Source organism: Tenrec ecaudatus, chromosome 4 (genome assembly GCF_050624435.1).
Source record: "Tenrec ecaudatus isolate mTenEca1 chromosome 4, mTenEca1.hap1, whole genome shotgun sequence".
NCBI lineage: Eukaryota > Metazoa > Chordata > Mammalia > Afrosoricida > Tenrecidae > Tenrec > Tenrec ecaudatus.
This window is the reverse complement of record NC_134533.1, coordinates 201,383,314-201,404,664: the sequence shown is the minus strand read 5'-3', so window position 1 is coordinate 201,404,664 and position 21,351 is coordinate 201,383,314. Positions and strand designations below refer to the sequence as shown.

The 21,351-nt window shown below is 49.5% G+C and overlaps 1 protein-coding gene across 5 annotated transcripts; it reads right to left on the bottom strand.

Moving 5' to 3' along the window:
* Positions 1 to 13,580: 13,580 nt before the first annotated feature.
* On the bottom strand, positions 13,581 to 21,096 carry NME6 (NME/NM23 nucleoside diphosphate kinase 6). Of its 5 annotated transcripts, none has more exons than XM_075547278.1 (6): positions 20,912 to 21,057; positions 18,429 to 18,622; positions 16,622 to 16,724; positions 16,220 to 16,259; positions 15,673 to 15,833; positions 13,581 to 15,421 (listed from the first exon to the last, which is right to left on the bottom strand). In XM_075547278.1, exons 2-6 carry the CDS (start codon positions 18,516 to 18,518, stop codon positions 15,282 to 15,284), a joined length of 534 nt encoding a protein of 177 aa, XP_075403393.1. In that variant the 5' UTR covers positions 18,519 to 18,622; positions 20,912 to 21,057; the 3' UTR covers positions 13,581 to 15,281. The 5 variants fall into 5 exon arrangements, with proteins under 5 accessions (XP_075403393.1, XP_075403394.1, XP_075403395.1 ...); XM_075547279.1 differs by having other exon boundaries at positions 20,847 to 21,046; XM_075547280.1 differs by having other exon boundaries at positions 18,429 to 18,740; positions 20,990 to 21,022.
* Between the last annotated feature and the right edge of the window lie 255 nt (positions 21,097 to 21,351).

The window sequence follows — 21,351 nt, the reverse complement described above, 5'->3', positions numbered from 1 at the left end:
TACCAATGCCACGTTCACTCCACATACCTTTTGGAGCAGCATTCATGGTGACCTCCCCCAGGGACCCCACCAGGGAGAATACACAGCAATGAAAAGGACCACATCTGTGGGAAGGAACAAGGGAGAAGCTCAAAAGTAGCCGTCAAAACGACGCCAAGTACCAAGTGCCCACAGCAAGTGTCTCATCACAGACGGTGTTGTAGGTCAAGGTAGATCCTGAAATGTCCCTTTGGACGACGACTCGGAGCCATTCCTCTTGAATCGCTCATAAGCCTGGGAGATCCCGTTTTAGGCATTCCATTTCCCTTTTGATGATTTCCAGATTTCCCAGAGTCACACTCCCTAACTCCATGTTCTAATTAGTAAAGCAGGTTGCCGCTGTTTCAGGCTTGGGTTAGGCTGGTTGACAGAGAAATAAATCCAGAGACCTCATATATGTGTCAGAGAGGGTTCTATATCACAGAGCAGTAGTATATTGGCAAACATCACAACCCAGTCCAGATCAGGTCCATACATCCGATATAGCCCTTATGTCTGATACCAGTCCATAAATTCCTCTTCAGACTCATGCATCACAGGCAATGATGCCTGATGCAGGAAGACCACAGGCCGGTGGGTGAAAAGTCTTGTGGATCCAATGCTGGTGGAAGCATCTCAGCGATGGCGAGGGTCTGCATGTGGCTCCTCAACAGGAAGGTGAAGCAGAGAGAGTGTGGCCCTCCTCCAGGGAGAAAGAGAGGAAGTTCCCACAATCCTCATGAGAAGGCCACACCACCAGGAGGCATTATCAGGCCACGACTCAAATGATGGACAGGTCAGACTCTACCCCTAGACCCATTTGTCAAGTTGACGTGAAACTATGTAACTGGAGGGGAAGGGGAAGGTGGGGGTAGAAAGAGGGAACCCATCACAATGATCTACATATAACCCTCTCCCAGGAGGATATCATTCAGAGTAAGACATGAAAAAATAATAATAATTTATAAATTATCAAGGGTTTATGATGGGGGTAAAAACATGAGGAGCTGATACCAAAGGCTCAAGTAGAAAGAAAATATTTCGAAAATGATGATGACAACAAATGTACAAATGTACTTGATACAATGGATGTAAGTGGATTCTTAAAAAAAGGATTAAAAAATGATATAACTACTACAAGGCTGAAATTGACACAAAGTAAAGCAAGTTCTTTTAAAAAATTTTATTGGGGCTCATACAACTCTTATCACAATCCATACATACATCAATTGTTTAAAGCACATTTGTACATTCATTGCCCTCATCATTCTTAAAACATTTTCTCTCCACTTAAGCCCCTGGCATCAGCTCCTCATTTCCCCCCTCCCTCCCTGCTCCCCTGTAAAGCAAGTTCCTAAGAGCTAAAATATAACCTTGAATAGATCCCACCTGAATTTGCAGAATATCTCAAGTCAGATTTGACACATTGAAGACCTGATGAACTGTGGGTCATCAAAGACATATATGAACAAAGCAAAAGAGTCATTAGCCATAAAGAAAGACAAGATCAAAGTGGATATCAGAAGAGACTCTGAAACTTGTCCTGGAATGTAGAGTAGTTCATGCAAATGGAAGAAATGACACACAAGAGCTGAATAGAAAATTTCAATGGTCAGCATATATATGTGTACACATACATATGCATATATATATATACACATATGTAGATAGATATATGGGTTTATACAGCAAGAAGGGCTATAACGTCTAGTTAGTCTATACAACAGTACAGAGGGCTCAGTTCAACTGCCATTTATATATATAAAAGGATAGGTTTATAGAGCAGATACATATATATCACTATCTAAATATATTAATATACATAAAGTGAGTTTAACTCACTTTGGTGGAACAGTTAATGTACTGAAGGTTCTTCAACTCGAACTGGCTGGTCCAAGGACCAGGAGGCAGACAGCAGAGTCTGCCCTCAGGCAGCAGGCAGCAGGGTGTGGCAGCCACAGTCAAGGCCCGATGGGATCTTGCTTGAGCTGTAGTGATCTGGCACCAGTGATGCCCGCACACACGGCTACACCAGCCACCAGCCCTGTGGAGAAGCAGGTCTGGAAGGAGCCTCAGCTCTAGCGGTGCACCGCAAGGCTCCTCGGTCCACATGTTGGCTCGGCCCCCAGGTAGTGCAGCACACACTCAAGGCAAAGAACTAGCTGGAGCAGCAGCATGCTGGTCTGATTACTAGGGAGACATGGAGAGACAGGATGCCAGCCTCAGAAAGCATTTATCTTAGCCGTCCTCCAATCAAGCTGTGACCTGATGAAACTCCGCCCACACGTTCCTATGGAGGCCTAGTTGGCACACTAAACCTTACTGTCATGGTGTCCTACTCTGCAGGATGCAGGACAAGAATCTGGTACCAGTGGATGGATGTAAAAGGCGTGGCTCAGTTGAAGGTCTGTCCTGTGCTGCCGGGTGCACTCTGCTCACTGTGGTGGACCAGCTTAGTCGTCCTAGCTCTGCCCTTCCAAAAACAGACCAGGGCACTCTGCCCAGTCTCCTCTAGGACACCATTTCCTTAATATCAAAGCTAGACAAAGGCATTACCAAAAAGAGAGTACACACGTGCGCCCCAGCATCCAGCTGCTCCAATGAACACAACCACACCTCCATAGTCCCTCCTTTCCCCCTAATCCCACTTTTAAAAGAGCCACATTGAAAGATGTATATTTTTTTCTTTTCAGAAACATGTTTAACACTCGTCTGATCTGGGCATCGACGCCCTCAACAGTCATCCGGTTGCCCGAACCCAGCACATGTCCTCTCTCTCTGTGTCTACAGCCTAGACTGGCCTTTCCCTCCTCCGGTTTAGGAAAGCTCTGGAGACAGTTTCTCTCCTCACCCAGTTTTGGGACAAAAGCCGTATTACTCTCTTGGTCTCCGTGAAGGGGCTCATCCAGGTCCACTCCTCAGTCAGGCTCTTTTCTCATGGCTCCTGGCCCTGGCTTTGCGACCCACGGTAAAACTCCCAGTCCCGGTCCCGGCCCATTGCTGCCATCACCTTTCAGTTCCTTTTGTGGTCTGTGGACTTTGCCCTCAGTGTTCACCCAGGAGGGCTCTATCAGACCCACCTGGGGAGTGGTGAGGAAGGTGGAGCCCAAGCTGACACCTTGCCAAGCAACCCAGAGTGGCCTGGCCTGAGGCCGCTTCCCACAGGATGGCGGCTCTGGTCCACGGTCCACGAGCAGAGTTTCTTTCGGCTGTCTCCCATCCTGAGGAGCAACACAAGTTGTACTCTTTAGTCAGCTTTCTAGATGGAGACTGGTAAATCCGATTCCAGAGGAACATTTTTGGTGTATGAGGAGTTTTGTTTGTCTCTCTTTGCTTTACTTCACCCAAACATATCTGCTTTTGATTTTTTTCCAAGTATAAGTTGATCTCTCTCTTTAAATGTAAATGTTTCAAAGTAAGCATTTATGGTTTGAAAAAACTGACACCCACTGCAGACTTCATTTTTGACCCCTCTCCCACCTCCCTTTCCTACTCTTATAATGGATCTAAAAATGATCATGTTTCCAAATAAGTAAATAGATGGATGAGTGGATGAATGAATGAAGACACAAACAAACAAATAAAGGTGATTTTGAAGGTCCTGCATACACAAGACCTCATCAGATTTATCCCAGGAATGCAAGGTTAATTTAGCATAGAAATTGAGTAGTATAATCCATATTAATAGAATATAAGATAAAAAGAAAACATCACATAGACAAGAGCTGGGTGGTCGCATTCAGGGCTGAGCAAATGGGAAGTGACCCCTGATGGGCACAGATAGAGAGTTCCTGTTGGGGTGACACAAATGCTCTCATGCTGATCGTGTTGACACTTGCACAGCTCTACAAAGATGACTATTCAATAAATCTATATAGACTCCAGAGGGAGGGTAAATATGGTATGAGGTCACTCTTAGGTGCTATTGAGCCAGCTCTGATTCACAGCAACCTCTGTATAGTTTTATATTATTTAAGTTCACACACTTATAAAAATATCCATTACAAGTTCCTGAGTAGTGCAGATGGTTAAGTGCTCACCTGAAGTCCGTCCTGAGGTCTCTCGGCAGCATGGCCTGGAAGCCTGTTTCCGAAAAACCAGCCATTGAAAGCCCTGCGGGGCACAGTTCTCTGACATGTCTGGTTTGTGGTTTAATATTAATTATAGAGATACATACACAAGGGGTCTTCAAAGTTTGTGGGAAACATAATTAAAAGATAATGGAATTGTCTCACAAACTTTTTGAAGCTGCTCATATATGTACTATATATGTATACTTGTAATATATTTACATATGTGCACATACGAGCTATTTTAAAATATATATATATTAAAACACACACATTTTAAAAGAATGCTTTGACTCAAGAATATGTGAACCTTATTGAAATCCAATATCCTTCTAGACATTGGGCCTCGACTCACGTATTCCCTCAGCACAAGAACATTTTGTTCTAATAACCTGGCATTCTATGATGCTCACCTTCCTGACACAATCACTGAAGACAAAGTGGGTGCATAAGCAAATGTGGTGAAGAAAGCTGATGGTGCCCAGCTATCAAAAGCTATAGCATCTGGGGTCTTAAAGGCTTGAAGATAAACAAGCGACATCTAGCTGACAAGCAACAAAGCCCACATGGAAGCACACCAGTCTGTGTGATCACGCGGTGTCAAGGGGTCAGATATCAGGCATCAAAGACCCAGAACAAAAAAATCTCTCAATGTGAATGGGGGTTGGGGGATGGGACCCAGAGTAGACCCAAGCCCATCTGTAGACAATTGGACATCCCCTTACAAAGGGTTACAAGGAAGAGATGAGCCAGTCAGGGGTCAGTATACCACCAATGAAACACATAATTTTCCTCTAGTGTATACACTGATTGCTACAGATAAGAGCTCTCATCACAGGGAATCCAGGACAGATAAGCCCCTCAGGACCAATAGTGAGAGTAGGGAAACTAGGAAGGGAGGAGGAAGGGCGGGGAGGAGATGGGGGAACTGATCACAATGATCTACATATAACCCCTTCTGGGGAATGGGCAACAGAAAAGTGGGGGAAGGGAGACAGTGGTCGGTGTAAGACATGGGGGGGCATTATAAATTTATAAATTATCAAGGGTTTGGGAGGGAGGGAGCATGGGGAGTGGGGAAAATGAGCTCAAGTAGAAAGAAAATGTGTTGAGAATGATGCTGGCAACATGTGCACAAGTGTGCTTGACACGATGGATGGATGGATTGTGAGAAGAGCTGTAAGAGCCCCAATAAAATGATTTACAAAAAGAGAGAGAGAGAGAGAAAGCATTATCTTTCAAAGATGTTTTTCAGTATAATTATATTGAGTGATACAGCATTGAATTTCAATGTAACTATATTGCATTCTATTTCATGGTAATTAATAACGGTAAGCTGATTTTCTAAAACAATGAAGAAAGATTGTCGGCAGGAATTAGGTTCTCCATTTTACAAAGGAGAGAGGAGTATCGGTTTTTCTGGATTCTTCTTCTATGTAGAGGGCAGCTTGCTTCAGAGAAGAATTCTGAACGCTTCCTTTTTGCAAACTTGGGTCTCCCCACCCTAGCTTTGACTAAGAGAGCAGTGATAGAGCCCAGTTCCCACATGATGTGTTGGCATCAGGGACAGGTATTCCGCTTCCCTAAGACCAAGGGCCCCTGATGTCATATCTATGTCTCCTTCCTTTCACACCCTAGCCTGCTGTGACAAGTTCCAACCCACTACCTCCTTGTGGAATAAGTCACTTAGGAATGTTTATTAAGGATTCCAGGAAAAGCTGATCCCCACACACAGACTTGAATGTGAGTCCATTTGCCTTCTGGCAGACTGCAGGTCTATGCAGAACTGCTGAGAGCGAAGAAAAAAAAGGGAAAGATCGCCAGTTTTATGAACGGATGAATGCAAGTGGTTGCCAATGGACACACCTATGCTGGAAAAATCTGTGCCTATCAGAACAGTCCCCTTCTAGGACCGAAAGTTAAAGGGAACCTGTGCATGTTTGGTGTGCTCGCTAGGCGACCCCCTGGATTCTCCTGTTGAGTGGGAGTTGGGAGAGCAGCAATGAAGAGAGGGCTTGAGTTTGGCCACTGGGATCTGTAGATCTGGCCCACAGAGACAGAGGAGAGATGAGGAACTGGCTGGTCTGATGTTTAAAGAATTGTGCAGAACCTGAGCCTATGGCATTTCCTAGCCTAGATGAGAACATGTGAAGAGGCTAGATGGTCTCAAGAAGAGTGAGATGTGTGAACTCCTGAGCTTGCTATTGGTACCCATCGACCGAGCTTGGAATGGCTAGGACCCAGTTGACCCAAGCCTGGCCAGATGAAGAGAAAGATGTGTGACCATGTGAGCTAGTGTACATTGCTGCAGCCTTGATAAATGGCCTGCTCTAGACCTGGTTTTGCTTACAGAGGGAGATACTCAAGAATTTGCTTGTCTCTTCAGAGCACTGGGTTGATAGGAATAACCAATTTAGAAATGGAGTCATCTAAAATTGGGGTGCGTGTGTGTGTATGTAAAAGGTATGCAGTGACTAGCTTATAAACTTTTGAGGGTGTCTTCTGTCTCAAGTGGCTCAAGGGAAGATCCCCCACTGAATAGCTTTCTCTTTTCTAATGGGTCTAGGGAGATAGAATGGGGTAGAAATTGATAAGATTATAGGACACTGGTATAGGTGATTGTTAACAGAATTGCCATGGTTAGGCACCAAACCTTTTTGTTTTGTTCACTTATGACATATGAGATCTAAATGGGGTTGATGCGTGTTCCTTTGTATGTATGTTAATTGTAGCATGTTAGGTGCAAGTATGGTTTTATTATTGTCTTTGTATTCTTGTCTATGTAGGGCTAAAGAGTTGTGTACAAGTGCAAAGCTGAACTGTGATTGCTAGGTTGTATGTCAACATGTTGCATCTGTGGGAAGGTATTGATGGAGTTCAATCTCTCAATCGGGTCACAGCTGATGATGTCTTCTCAGGAGGCTGTGTGGTCTGCAATCCCTGTGGGCTGTTAGCGCCCTGCTGTTTCTACTGACCTTGGATCTGCGAGCCTCTGCACCTACCTGGCTGGGTGTGTTCTCAGTCTCTTGCTTCACCTTCCTGCTTCATTGGCCGGCAGCTGTGTGCCCCGGAGTGTCTTCCACCCAGCATGTGACCTGCGGACGAGAGAGGGTCTGGACCACGCTGCTTCCTTGGTAGACATTTCCCTTTTGATATAAAGCTCTTTCTCATTTGTCTGAGGGCCGCTGGGTTTGTTTCCCAGAAATCTCATCCCATAACAACAGCCCTCTCTGGCCTCAGAGAATGAGTGAGAACCTCGCATCATGGGAAAGTTTCCTTGGTGAAACTTTTCCTGGTGTTTTTCTCACTCTCAGCAAACAAGGTTGTGTCATTTGCATATTGAATGTTCTTCATAAGCCTTCCTCCAATTCCGCTGCCCCCAGTCTTCTTCCTGAAACCCAGCTTGGCAGATCATTTTCTCAACACACAGATTGAATAAGTGTGGTGAGAGGGCACATCCTGATGAACACGTTTCCTGGGTTCGAAACATGCAGAATCCCTTGTTCTGGTCACACAGCTCTCTCCTGCTCCATGCACTAGTGCCACATGAGCACATGAAGTGTTCTGGAATTCCCATTCTTCCAAGGCTATCCATACGTAGTTTGTTATGATCCATACCATTGACTGTTTTGGCATAGTCAATGAAACACAAGTGAACATCTTCCTAGTATTGCCAACTCTCAGTCAAATCCATCTGACATCAGCAATGATATCCCTTATTCCATGTGCTCTTCTGAATTCAGCCTGGCGGCTCCCTGTCAATGTACTACTGACACTATCAATGTACTACCGACACCTATCAATGTACTACTAACACTATCATTGGATGAGAGCCAGCAACGTTTTACTTACATGTGATATCAGTGATATTGTTCTATAGTTTGTGCTTCTATTGGGTCACCTTTTTTCTTTTAGAATGAATGCACCATGGATCTCTTCTAGTCGGTCAGCCAAGCAGCTGTCTTCCAAATTTCCCGGCACGTGAGTGCGTGCTTCGCAGCTTGCTGAAACATTGCAATCGGTATCCCACCAGTGCCCGCGTGACCCTGTTTGTGACTGATGCTGTCAACGTAGCTTGCATTTTGTCCTTTAGAACCCCTGACTTTGCTTATATGCCCCCTCCTGCGATGGTTGACTGTTGACGAGTTCCTCTTGGTGCCACGACTCTGTGGATGCTTCCCACCTCCTCTTGATGCTCCCGGCGGTGGCATAGCTTCCAGCACCCAGAACACTGTGGGCTGGACTCAACCCAATGGCACTGGCCTTGGCTTTGGGGTTTTGAGCAGGCCAGAGGGGGTCATTAGGCACCCAGAGGAACCACCTGGTGTGTGAGCAGCTGGAACGGCTCCCGCTGGTTATCCAGGATACCACTGACCCTTGCCAGATTACTGCTGGCTGCTAGCCCTTTCTAGGCACAGCGAGCCAGAGATGAGCTTCCCGGGCTCAGAGCGGTCCACCGCCTGCATGTCAGATGGAGGACACAGAAGTGTTGGAGTATGACGTCAGATACCCTGGGTGGCGAGTAGCGAACACACCCGGCTGCTCACCGGAACGTTGGCCGTTAGGTCCACCCGAAGGCGGGCTTAGAAGGAAGGTCCAGTGATCTACTTCCAACAAACAAGTCGGCCACCAAGAGCCCTCTGGACTGAGTCGGCAGGAAGGCTGCTGTTAGCAGGTGCCCACTTCACTGTGTGGGCGTGTTCTGGGGTGTGCTGTCATCTAGGAGGATTCGCCATTCAAAATGCAGAGCAGGGAGGCCTGTGGACCAGGAAGACACCGCTGGACCAGGGAGCAGTTAAGGGACTTCTCTGCAGTGTAATCCCGGATGTGGCTGGGGCTACTTTTACTGCTTCTGGCAGTTAACATTTACCCCAGCCACTCCTGGGAGGCTAACGCTATAAACTGTTTCTCATTGCTTTGTCGGTGACTTCCTTATACTATTAGTGGAACTGCAACAATGTTGCCGATATTTGATTATGTTCCTCCCGCAAAAATGGCATGTTCGCTCTCAAAACCAACCTTCTCTCTCTGAGCAAATTCCAACTCATAGCATAGGGCCCCGCAGCATTGCCCCTCTGGGCTTCCAAGACGGTACATCTTTATGGGAGTAGAAAACCTCATCTTTTCCCCAGGGAGTAGTTGGTGGTTTGGAACTGCTGACTTTGAGATTAGTAGCCCAATATATAACCCACTACACCAGCAGGGTTTGCTCCAGATAGATTCAATTCCATTTAGAAAGAGGTAGGGGTACCAAGGAGGTCGGTGGCAATCAGTATTGGCGGGGGGGAGAATCTATTTTGAAAAGCAGATCATTTTCTTCTTGGACCCTGGAAAATGTCCACTGTGATCTGTTGGTCATAGCACCTCTGTGTCTTCCAGGGGGGCATTTCATAGCAGCAGAGTTTGAGTATCACTTGAGTTGATGAACTTCAAGTTGGAAGTTTTCAACTCCAACAGTCTGGGGAATGTTGGAATGTTCCAGTTGACCTCCAGTCTACCATTCCAAATGTGAACGAAGTGGTCACGCAGGCTGCTCACCAGCAGCCATGGGCCACCGCTGATGGCTGTGGGCACGGTGACCTGCACTGCATGGTCTGGCCCCAGGGTCACCTGGGTAGATCTGAAAAGGTTGGCCTTCCTCAGTTCACTCTCGGCGCTTCAGCCTTTTGGCACATTCATATTATTTGCTAAGGCACTTTCAGGAACACTTTGTACTTGGTGAATGTGTTTCGGGGTGGTGGGGAACCCGGTGTCTGTTACGATTTCCTTCGGAGAACTCAGAAAGAGTCAAAAGCTCAAGCCTCAGCCCCGGCGGTGCTGTGAAGCGCTGCGGGCATGGTGGGTAGGAGAATCGTGGATGCGGTGCAGACTGGGAGCAGGGTGCGGCTGTGGGCACCTTAGCTGAGCTGCAAGGAAAGCAGGGGTATTTGAGTACATTCCTCCTGCAGGGAAGAGTTCGCCCGTCACTGCTTGGTTGGCAGGCAAACTGCCCGGAGAGCTGCGGTGAGGATTTGCAGTGTGTGACCTTTAGAACGAGCTCCTTTCTGGGACTCTGGACACACAGTCACTTGCGAGGTCAGCCAAGATGTTCTTCATGCGTCAACAGGTAAATCCCGACATGATTAAACCTTTGGCTTGAAGTTTGTGGGCCCAGATGTGGAGCAAGAATGGAAATTCTAGAGTTAGCAGGTGATTGCTCGAGCAGTTGGATCTAATGGGTGTGAGAAAACATAGGAATGTAAGGTGTTGCCCATGGCCAGACAGAAGTGGGAACCCAGCTGGTTTGTGGAAGGGAGGGTCTTGGTGAAGGCGGCGTCTGGCAGTTTCAGCCTTCGCCCACGGTTTTCCTTGGGCAGTTCTCAACCCACCGAGTCTTGGTTCCTATTCCCGAAGGAGAGGCTGGACTTGGTATTGAAGCCCCTTCACCCTGGGAGGAGCTGCGGGGCTCAGTCACTCGGAAGTCCAGGGAGCAGGAATGGGGTCGGCCCACAGGTCTGTGTTCCAGGCTTACCTGTGCCAAGATGCAAGTTAAGGAGCCGTTGTGGAGTGCTGCACATGTGAGCCTGAGTTTTTCCTCAGGCGCGGCCTCTTCTGTGCACAGCATCCCGCACGGAGCTGTGGACCTCTGCATCAGCTCATCCTCCTATTGTTGGGGTCACTGCCACCCTGCATTCCTGTCTGGACCTACGAAGTCTTCCCCGCCCTTTTGGGGCTGCCTCCCACGGGAGCTCCAGGAAGGCTGCCGGCTCTCGGTCACCCCGTGAGCACCTTCTTATCTTCTCAGGTCCTTACAAACCCAAACCAACCAACCCAGACAACGCAAGACTGTTGCCGTGGAATCACTTCCACCTGACAGCACCGCAGCGCAGAGGAGAGCTGCTGCGTAAAGGCTTCTGAGTGGCCCATCGAGGAAGGGAGTCCTGTGGTTGTGGAGGTGGGCAAGTCCTAAACATATTCAGATGTATCTCATTCACACTCAGTTGAGCTGCTGACTCACAAGGCTATAGAGCAGTGGTTCTCAACCTTCCTCATGCCACGACCCTTTCATTCAGTTCCTCATGTGGTGGTGACCCCATGGCCTTCTGAGTCCAGTTTGAATTGCTGACTACTACCTGTCAATGTACCATTGAAAAAATTATCTCCAGCATGATTTTATTTGCATGTAAGTTAAAGCTATTTTTCAATAATTTCCACATTTCATTGGATCATTTTTCCTTGGAACATATGGATCTCTTCCAATCAGTTGACCGAGTAGGTGTCTCCCAAATTTCTTGGCATAAGAAGCCAGCAAACAAAAAGAACACGACAACAATCAGTAGACAAAACAGGAAAATCTCAATCAAAGAGAAAGCAGAAAATATTCAAAACTGAAACAAGTCTAAAATGAGTCTAAAGAAAGATGAAATATTACATGTTAACCTAACTAAATCTGCCACAATAGATGTTACAATGTCTGAAAGCAAGGCTGTTAAATCCCTGGACTATATTCAGAGGGAACTCACCGGAGGCTTGATCTATACGGAGAACCTGGTAAATGGATTTGGGGCTTCCACTGTCCATAGCCTTCTGCCAACCCTGTGCTCACAACTTGAGCTCTGATGCCATTCCCTCCTTTGGACTTAGATTTTGTTGTGTTATTGAGATCCTTGGATCACAAAGGTTGGTGTGCTTCCATGTGGACTTAGTTGATGCCTCTCAGTAAGATTACTTGTTGACATGAGCTTACTTGTTGGCATCTTTATTTACCACAGAGAGGAAAGGGAAAGGCCCCAGCCTTTGCAACGCTACAGGTTCAGGCCTTTATCTACCCTCCTACTGGGAAGCGGTTGGTGCCCAGGGAATCCTCCAGGCCAGTTGTTCCTAGGGAGCAAGACAAGGCTTTCTCCCCTCATAGAGCTGCCGTGTCAGAAGCCCGCAGGAATGGCTGCAGGTTCTGCCCTATAGGGTCACTAGGCGTCCCACTTGTCTTGGCGGCAGTGGGCTTTTGAAAGCCACTGGTTAGTTGCTGTTGACTTGGCTCTAACTCCCGTCTTTGGCGTCATTGCTGTGCTCCAGTCCGTTCACTGCTACGGCCACTGAGCAGTCTTGGTGCCTTCCGCCCAGGGGGTTCATTGCCCAGCTCGATGGTGGGCAATACTCTGTTGCTCAACCCGTTGGGTCTTCACTGGCTCATTCTGGGAAGCAGAGGGGCCAGGTTTTCTTCCTAGTCCGTCTTAGGGCACCCATTTAAGGCTGACGTCGGGTGGGCTTATGTGGCAACAATATCTTCTACCCAAATTTTAGACTGTGATTGGTTTGGGTGCAGTAAGGTAATGGACTGCACCAGATAATATACATGAATAAAAGCAGAGGTTTTTTTAAATGATTATATTCATCCATCATATTTGGGATCATCCAGGAAAAGTTTCCCTGTGTACTCTGTGCACAGTGCAGAGAAAGAGTGGACACAGAAGCATTTATCATGGTAAAAAAGTCATTTTTAAATTCAAGCTGATGTCAGCTGAACCTTGGCTGAAAGCTCAGACTACCATAAAGATGCTTACTGTATTTTATGAACTATATGGATCATAACCAATGATGGTTAACCTTGTAAAGAAGGACATTCTAGAATCCCGACTTGTGCTCACATGGAACCTGTACATAGACCAAGAGACAGCCCGCATCATTCTCAAAACATCTGCTCTCCACTTAAGCCCTTGGCATCATCTCCCTATTTCCCCCTCCCTCCTCCTCCTGAGTCCTTCATAATTTATGAATTATTTTGTCATATCTTACACTGTCTGACATATCCCTTCACCCACTTTTCTGTTGTCTGTCCCCCAGGGAGGAGGTATATGCAGAGCCCTATAATCAGTTCCCCCTCTCCACCCGACCCTTCTGGTATCGCCACTCTCACCACTGGTCCTGAAGGGATCATCTGCCCTGGATAGTAGAGGGGGAGTAGGGGTAGGTAGCATTTAGGAACTAGAGGAAAGTTGTATGTTTCATCTTTGCGACACTGTCCCTGACTGCCTCCTCTCCTCCCTGTGACCCTTCTGTAAGGGGGGGGTCCAGTTGCCTACAGATGGTCTTTGGGTCCCCACTCTGCACTCCCCCTCATTCACATTGATATGATTTTTGTTCTTTGATGCCTGATACCTGATCCCTTTCACACCTTGTGATCACACAGGCTGGTGTGTTTCTTCCATGTGGGCTTTGTTGCTTCCCAGCTAGATGGCCACTTGTTTTACCTTCAAGCCTTTAAGACCCCAGATGCTGTATCTTTTGATAGACAGGCTCTACCAGATTTCTTCATCATATTTGCTTCTGTACCTATTTGTCTTCAGCGATCGTATCGGGAGGTAAGCACACAATGATATAACTTTTTGTTCTTTGATGCTTGATAACTGATCCAGTCATGTGCTTTTAAATGATTTATTTCATCTGCTCGTTATAGGAACCTAGACAATGAATTTGCCTAAATTGTTTAGGAAGCGAACCATTTGAACCTTGATAGTGTTTTCTTCTACTTCAGAATCCAACCTAAGAAAAATAAATAAAACACTTGAGGTTTTTCTTTTTATTGTCCAAAAAAACAAACAAACCCCAAGTCAATGCTAATAGCGACCCCCTGTGGGTTTCCAAGACTGTTGCGGTTGATGGGAGTAGAAAGCCCATCTTTCTCCCTTAGAGTTGTGGGTGGTTTTGAACTGCCAACCAGGCGGACGGAGCCCGACTCATAACCACTGACACCGCCCGGGCTCCTTTTACAGTATGATGGAGGGGGAACTGACATGCAGTCCACTGCACACAAAGTGTACAACTTGATTGATGAGTTTTTGATGTGTATACATCCATGAAACCAAAACCATTATCAAGATAACAAACATATCCATTACCCTCAGTTCCGCACTTCCTCTTTGTAGACACACCCTCCAACCCCCCCACCCCCACCCCTCCAAAAGCCTGGGGTGAAGCCTTGTTTGCTCTTGGGGCAGGGGGAGTGGACAGACCTGTACCAGCAACCTGGCATCAGATGCTGACACCTGAGGTGAGGTGAGGTGAGGTGAGGTGAGGTGAGGTGTGGCGAAGTGAGCATCCCATGGGAAGGGGGCCATAAGGGGAGACCGGCCGACCGGCCAGATGGAGGGTTCCGTGTAAGACAGGTAGGATCAGGAGCACCAGACTCCTGCTAGAGAGTTCAAGTGCGGGAAAGGAGAAAACTTGGCAAGCCAGTAGCAATGGGCACACCTTGCAGCCGCATCTTGGTATCGTTTCTCTACTAAAGTAACCAGGGTTTCTTGGAGAAACGGCCAATTCCAGGGCGAGAGCAGGGAAAGTACAAGGTGAGTTTGGAACACCTTCTCGTGTTAGAAAGTGAAGAAGTGCTTGTAAAAACAACAACGATGCAAATATGTCATATTGAACGAATGTTCAAGAGTCAAATGAGGGGTGGTTTTTACCAGGAGACAGTTCTCCATGGCTCTCTGACATTCCTGCACGTCTGTGAGCAGGGACAGTGGCTGCGCGGTTGCCGTCACCAGGACTTCCTTCCGTGCGGCAGATTGCCTGATTAGAGGTAGTGCCTCAGCCAAATCAGAGGATAGGTTTATTTACTGACTAGTATAGCAATGTCTCCCTCAGGGAAGAGACTGGCTGGGTTTTCAAGAAGCGCTTACAGAAATGGTTCTTCAGCTATGACCCCGACTGACCCCATGCACAGTGGTGCACCCTGTGGGGACCCGTCCACTGTGCTGTGAGTAATGCTCTCCCACCTAGGGATCCTCTAGCTTTTGCCAGGAGCCTGCTCTCAGGGAAGACGGCAGTGTCCTGAGGCCAAAGAGAAAGCTGCCACTACCAGAGGTGAGCTCCCAACCAACTCGTGTTCTGCTGGTCACTGACTTTTATTGAGGAAGACACGGTAAATGCTGCTTCTACAGAGTCACTGCCACCCAGGCAAATCAATTAGGCAAGTTCCGACTGTTCTCAACGAAGGGAGGAGCCGGACAGGTGAGCAGCTTCAGCCGGCGACCATTCTTGTGAACCAACTGCGGCCATTCAGGGAAGAGGTAGATAGAGAGCTAGATTCTGGAGGTGGCAGTGATGAGGTGCCCAGGCTCCTGGGCTTCCTCCCTTGGTCAAGGGATAGTGCTTTTATCCAGACGTCTAAGAGCCAAAAGCGAGGCAGCATCTTCACTGGCCGACAAGCCTGCGTCAGGCTGGTGCCGAGCCTCCCTCTGGGTGGCAGCATCCAGGCCCATGGCGCAGCCGGGGCTCCTCCTCTTCGTACCAGCGCTGCTGGCTGAAGTCAGGGAAGAAGGCCGCGATCTCTCTGCTGGCTGAAATCACAGAGTCTGTAAGAGAGAGAAGGCACTCTCACGCCAGTGCAGGGGCAGGCAAGAGGTGTTCGCCACTAGCTTTAGAAGCCATTGCCATGCTGAACCGGCCTTCCCTTGCCTGCCCCAGGCGTGTAGAGCAGGGTGATAGGCGCCCCCCCCAATGGCCACAAAGGCCAGGCGCACAAATGGAACTTTGACTGTCAGCCCTGCCACACAGGGCGCTCGCTGCCCTCCCTTACCTGGGACTGGAGTCAAGGCAGACTTACCGGAGCCGTGAGTGGTGTTTCGGGTGTCAGTGAGGCCGAAACTGCCGCGGATTGAATCTGGGGCCACGTGGCGTGCTCGGAACACTCGGGTGGGCCCCATCAGTGTCCTCCAGAGCTGGATGGCATCCTTGTGAGCAAGGACGTAGGCTCGGATCGGCCCGCTGTGAGTGTGAGGGGCATGTCAGCCATCTGACCATCGGTCTGAGGAAGCCCACTGTGAGCCGGGCATGAAGGCAGGCCCACTGTGAGCCGACCTGGAGATTGCCCTTGCCTTCCGAGGTGAGCACCAGTGCTGGTTCAGATAGAAGGTCATGGAGGGCCTCTGTGGAGGTCCGAGAGAGGCCACAGGCACCAGGTAGGCAGGATTCCACAATCCTCTTCTGAAGGCACCAGGGGACAGGAGGCAACCAGCTCAGTGAAAGAGCAGGCGGAGCCCCACAGGCTTCCTCAGACTTGACACTGATCGTGACTCTACACCCCCCTTGTCTACTGGCAGGTAGGGGTGGGCTGGGGAGACTACAGATTCTGGAACCAAAATTAGAAGTACCTGGCCATGAACTCCACCAGTCGCTGATAGAAAAAACGCCCTGCCAAGCAAGAAAGAGCATCATTGTCAAAACATGGGGAAACTCTCTTGATTTCAACCTCCTGTTCTGGAATACCAAAACCTCTTTAGGAAAAACAACAGCACAGAACCAAGGCCTTTGGAGTCTGACATAGGTGGGTCTGAATCCAGGCTCAACCACTTACAGCCTGTGCAGTGTGGGGTGAGTCGTGAACCTTCCCAACTCAGGGAGGTTTCACTCTGTGTCCCCGCACGGGTGGCCCTTTAAATGACACTGTACACAATGTGGGGGTCAGAGAGCCTGTGTCATTGGGGTCTAGGTACAATCTCTTGACTGCCTCCACGGACAGGGAAGCCACCCGCTCGGAAGACTCCGGGCCCTACCTTCATGCTCTTGGTAAAATCTCTGGCAATCTTCCTTCCTCCACAGGAGCTCTCGCATGCGAACTATCAGGAACTTGTTGCTCAGAATCTGCTGATGAACAGCCTGGATAAAAGCCATCCCAAAGATACAAATCAGGCAAAGGGAGCTTTTGAGGGAACAGGCGAACCAGGCTGCCCCACACCCACCATCCCTTCCAACCAGGATTGAGGGTCTGTTCTGTGGGTGGGGCAGAAGGGTGGGAGGGGTGAAGACATCCCTGCTACAGTCAAAGCATGAGCAAGGCCTGTCTGTGCCCCTCTATGCCTCCATGCCCGTGCCCATCGCTTAGAACAACATGAGGACGTCCGGGGACTCGCTTCAAGTGTCTCCTGCTCTCTCCACCCCTCCGGACATAATAGCATAAAGACCCTAACTGAGGAACTCACACCCTGGTCGGGAGCTCTGGGGTGGTCTCTTCTGTTCGTGGAGTACAGGGCCATCACTTCCACTCAGTGTTCAAGCACTCTCCTTCCCCTGCACCCCTTCCGATTCTCTAGTGTGGCCACCCCCACCCCACCCCCGACACACACACAGTCTTGCCTTAGCATCTGCCTTTGTGCAACGTCCACCCTCCTCCAGCGCACCTGCCCCAAGTCCACCCTTCCTGAGTGGCCATGCCGTGTGGCACGTCGAGGCCCCTCCAGCCCTCGTTACTCTGCACCGGTGGCGGCAGACATCCATGCTGCTTACTGAAAAGTGCCGCTTCCTAGGACTTCCGGTAGGCAGAATCGGAGAGCGACAACTCCCCTCCGAGGTTTCCCACGCCAATCTCCAGGTACGCTCCCAGCCCCAACCGTGTGAAATTATATGGCAGCAGGGGTTGTGCGGATGCAATTCAGGTTGTTCACCGGTTGCCTCTGGGTTGATCCAGAGGGATATGATCCAGGTGGGCCCGCCGAATCAATCACACCAAATAAAACCTAACTCACTGCCATCAAGTCGATGCCGAATCATAGTGGCCCTATCAGACAGAGTAGAACTGCCCATGAGTTTCCGAGACTGCAAGTCTTTATAGGAGTAGAAAGCCCCAGTCTTTCTCCCTTGGAGCAGCTGGTGGCTTCGAACTGCCTTTGAACTCTGACCTTGCGGAACCCCCTACATCACCAGGGCAATTAACGAATCACATGGGGCCTTTCAAAAAACAATTTCTACAGCTGGGAACTGAAGAGATCGGAGCACTGTAAGCATAAGGATTGGATGGATGTTGCTGCGCTGGAGATGGAGGGGCCGTGGAATGAAGAATGTGGGTGCCCTCTAGAAGCTCAACAGTCCCTGTCCGGTGGCCAGCAAAGGAACATGGATCTCAGGCCTGTAACCACAAGGAATCGACTTCCTCTAATAACCCGAAAGTGTGTGCTTTCCCAGCACCCCCGGAGATGGATGCAATCAGCCGACACCTTGGGTTTGGGCCTTGTGAGACCCTAAAAAGAGAACCCACCTGAGCCTGCTGAGACTGCAAATCTAGAGAACATATGGATTTTGTTTCACACACGGTTCGTGCTAATATGTTTAATAGCAACAGAGAATGGATACACATATTCTGTCTTGAGAGCTGGCTCTTTTGATCATGGTACTGGTTCCCTTCTTGCTATTTCATACTTGTCCCAATTCTCCAATGGAGTTTGAGTCTCCTTAGGCTCAGGGTCCATGGCTCCCAGCATGGCCTCCACATGATCTGGGTAGGATGTTGCAGTCTGTAGCCACCAGTGGACCTGAAATGCTAGCAGTTTCCGGGACAGACATCAGAGGCATGGGATTCGTTCTTACCTCCAGGATCAGCGGGTGAGCAACTGCATCAGGCTTGATCAGGGCTAGCGTGAGCTGAAGAGCCTGAGGGCTCCGTCCCAGCAAGGCCATGTCCCTTCTGCCACCAGAGAGCTGCCTTCGGGAACCGCTGGGGCTGCGCTCCCACTGCCTACTCTGGAGCTAGGTCTTCTGGTGAGTCGGCCATCTCCTCACTCCTGACACGTAAAACAAAGCACTGGACAGTTATACCACAGGGTCCTTTCTGTTCTTTCCTGGCTCGTTTGGGCCCCTCGGAGTGTGGAAAGGGCATTCACGTTGCTCTGAACTGCAAGCCTAGGAGGGGTACACTCAAGTTTAAACACTACTCAATTCCACTTTCGTGTTTTTATAGAGGATGTACAAGGTACAGTCCCAAGCCAGCTGACCACAGGGTACAATCACAGATTCCACTGCTGAACCACCTGCCCCCAATCTGAGTGTTCCTCTCATCAATGCTCATCAATTGGAAAATTGATGGGCAGGAATTGGGATGATACTGGCATGCCAAAAAGTCATTGGATTCTTTTAAGACTGGTCAGAATCACCTCAGATTATATCAAGTCCTTTAAAACACTCAGGGACTCAACATAGCAGGCTTCTCAACATGCAACTTTCAGGTGAGTTTATACTTGAACTAGTTAGAACAGTGCCTGGCAAAGATACTCACTCGACATTAGCATGTGTGCTGCTGAGGTAAAGGTGTGCTCTATCAGTTCTGCTGACCAAATTAACCTATGCAGTTCCATTCCACCCCTCTCCATATGCTTCGTGTCTAGCAGGAGGTCAAAGTTCAATCAATAGATGTGAAAATGAACTGAAGGACACAACAGTGTCTTCTAAGCTGGAACCTGAGACTAAGGCCTCTTCCCACTGCAGGCTCGATTTACTCGTGAGAGACTCGTCACGTTGCAGGAGCAGAGACTAGGCTTCACAGGTGAATTGCTAGAACCCTCAATCTCCCAACAAACAGATCAGCCATCTAGGAGCACAAGCAGCGGCAGAACCTGGGCAACACTCTCCTTTGTCTTATCCTGCAGGGAGCCGACCAATCACATTGAAGGTGATGCTAGGGTCTGGCCCAAATGATGAAGCGATGCCAACATCTCTCTACTTGTGTCTTGCCCGTATCTTTCCCTTGGACCCTCCACCCTAAAGACAAAGCCAATCCCGTGCAACCACTACAAACCAAGCCACGCTGCTCCCCTAATAGCTCAGGTGCTGAGCACTCAGAGCAAGTGTAATCTCTCTTTCATCTGCCTTCCCACACCCCATACCCAGGCTATCTCCATCACCATCACCACCATGTAGTTGATGCCAGCTCAGTCCCAGCCATTTTCCCTGCCCCAAATCTCAAATCCATAGAGTTCTTTCTTTCTCAAAGGCCACTAACTTCATCCGGGACACCATTGTCCCTCCCTGAGCTCTGCACAGACTCCTCACTGGTCTCCCAGTTTTCACTCCGGCCACTCTCTCTGACCTGTTCTCCACAGAGGAGCCTGCAGGAAAGGCCCACGCTGAGATCCTTACCATCCCTCTCCTTAACCCTAAAGTGGGCTCTGCGTTGAGGATCAAAGTCAAAATCCTTGCCGTGGCCCACTGCCCTGTGTGGGATCTGGCCCCCAAAATGGGCCTCTCCTCTTAGCTGTCTTTTGCTCCAGCTTTATTTTCGGAACTGAAAAGCTTTCTAACGTTATTGGCGTGCGTGCGTGCGTGCGTGCGTGTGTGTGTGTGTGTGTGTGTGGTGGGGCTGTCTGCAGTCTAGAAAATGCTGTTCCTGATGACCTCCATCTCACTCACTTCCTGACACCTTCTCACTGCTCCTGGCACAGGTGACTAACTAATGTCTGTAGGTCTCCACTGCACTTCCACCAGGGGCTGTTTGGCTCAGCGCCACACTACACAGCTGCTTCTCAATCAACTCAAGCCAAACTCACGGGAGGGTAGAACTGCACTGGTGTGTTTCGGAGGCTGAAATTCTTGACAGGAGTAGAAAGGCTTATTGTTCACCCCCGCGGCGCTACTGGTGGATTCGAACTGCTGACCTCACGATTGGGGGCCCGACGCTTAACTATCTCGCCGTCAGCGCTCTTAAGCCTCCTAATTAGTAAGTATTTGCTAATTGAGCCAGTGGTCCTGATGCAGCCATTCCAAAGCCAGTCTGCCAGGGGACTCTCCACGGGAGGGCACGCTGCCGGTAGAGAGAATGTAAAGCCCCTTCCCTTTCCTTGCTCGCGCTTCAGAAATTAGGGTTGTATTGGTTCTTGGCTTGGAACAACGTTGGCAAGTCAAGAAACGTACTCAACTCAGGGAACGACACATTTTAGAAGTTGCCCGAACTTTTGTCTCCCTCGACTACGGCGTCCACCCCTCCGAGACTGGCGGCCACGCGAAGGTACCGACCCGTAGCCCCGCCTCAACTCCCCACACCAGGGACCTCCCGGCCTCCGCACTCCACTGGCACCCACTCTTGCCACCAGGTCGCCTTTCAAGCTAAGGGTGCAAGTCCAAGCCAAGTCCCGAGCTCTCCGGAGCCCGCGCCCAACCTGATCCGGAACAGGATCCACGGGGTCCTTCCTTCGTGGCTCCTGGGCGTCAGGCAGCGCGCTGGGCAGCCTGCGAGACCCAAGCGAGGTCCTTCAGGCGCCCCGACGGGCAGCCCTCGGCAGGGTCCTCGCGCGCGGGGCGCTGTACTCGGGGCGGGGCCGGGCGGGGCCGGGCCGTGTGAGAAGCCCGGTGGTCTGCCGACTGGCGGCGCGGCTGCGGCCCGAGGCGGGGCTGGTTTGTCCGGAGGCTGCTCGGCCGGCGGCCATGGTCTTTTTACAGCCCGTTTTTGCCCGGGACCTTAGGCGAGGGGGAAGCGTGCCCCCGAGTCTGGCCCCGGAGGCGGGAGGACGGGCGCTCAACC

Bases quoted from the DNA above. Each gene is read 5' to 3' on its own strand.
- NME6 (XM_075547277.1), bottom strand. From the start codon at position 18,518: ATGGCCTTGCTGGGACGGAGCCCTCAGGCTCTTCAGCTCACGCTAGCC. The intron at 16,725-18,428 runs GTAAGAACGAAT...GCTTTTATCCAG, and splicing joins CTCACCCGCTGATCCTGGAG to GCTGTTCATCAGCAGATTCT. The intron at 16,260-16,621 runs GTAGGGCCCGGA...CTTGCTTGGCAG, and splicing joins ATTTTACCAAGAGCATGAAG to GGCGTTTTTTCTATCAGCGA.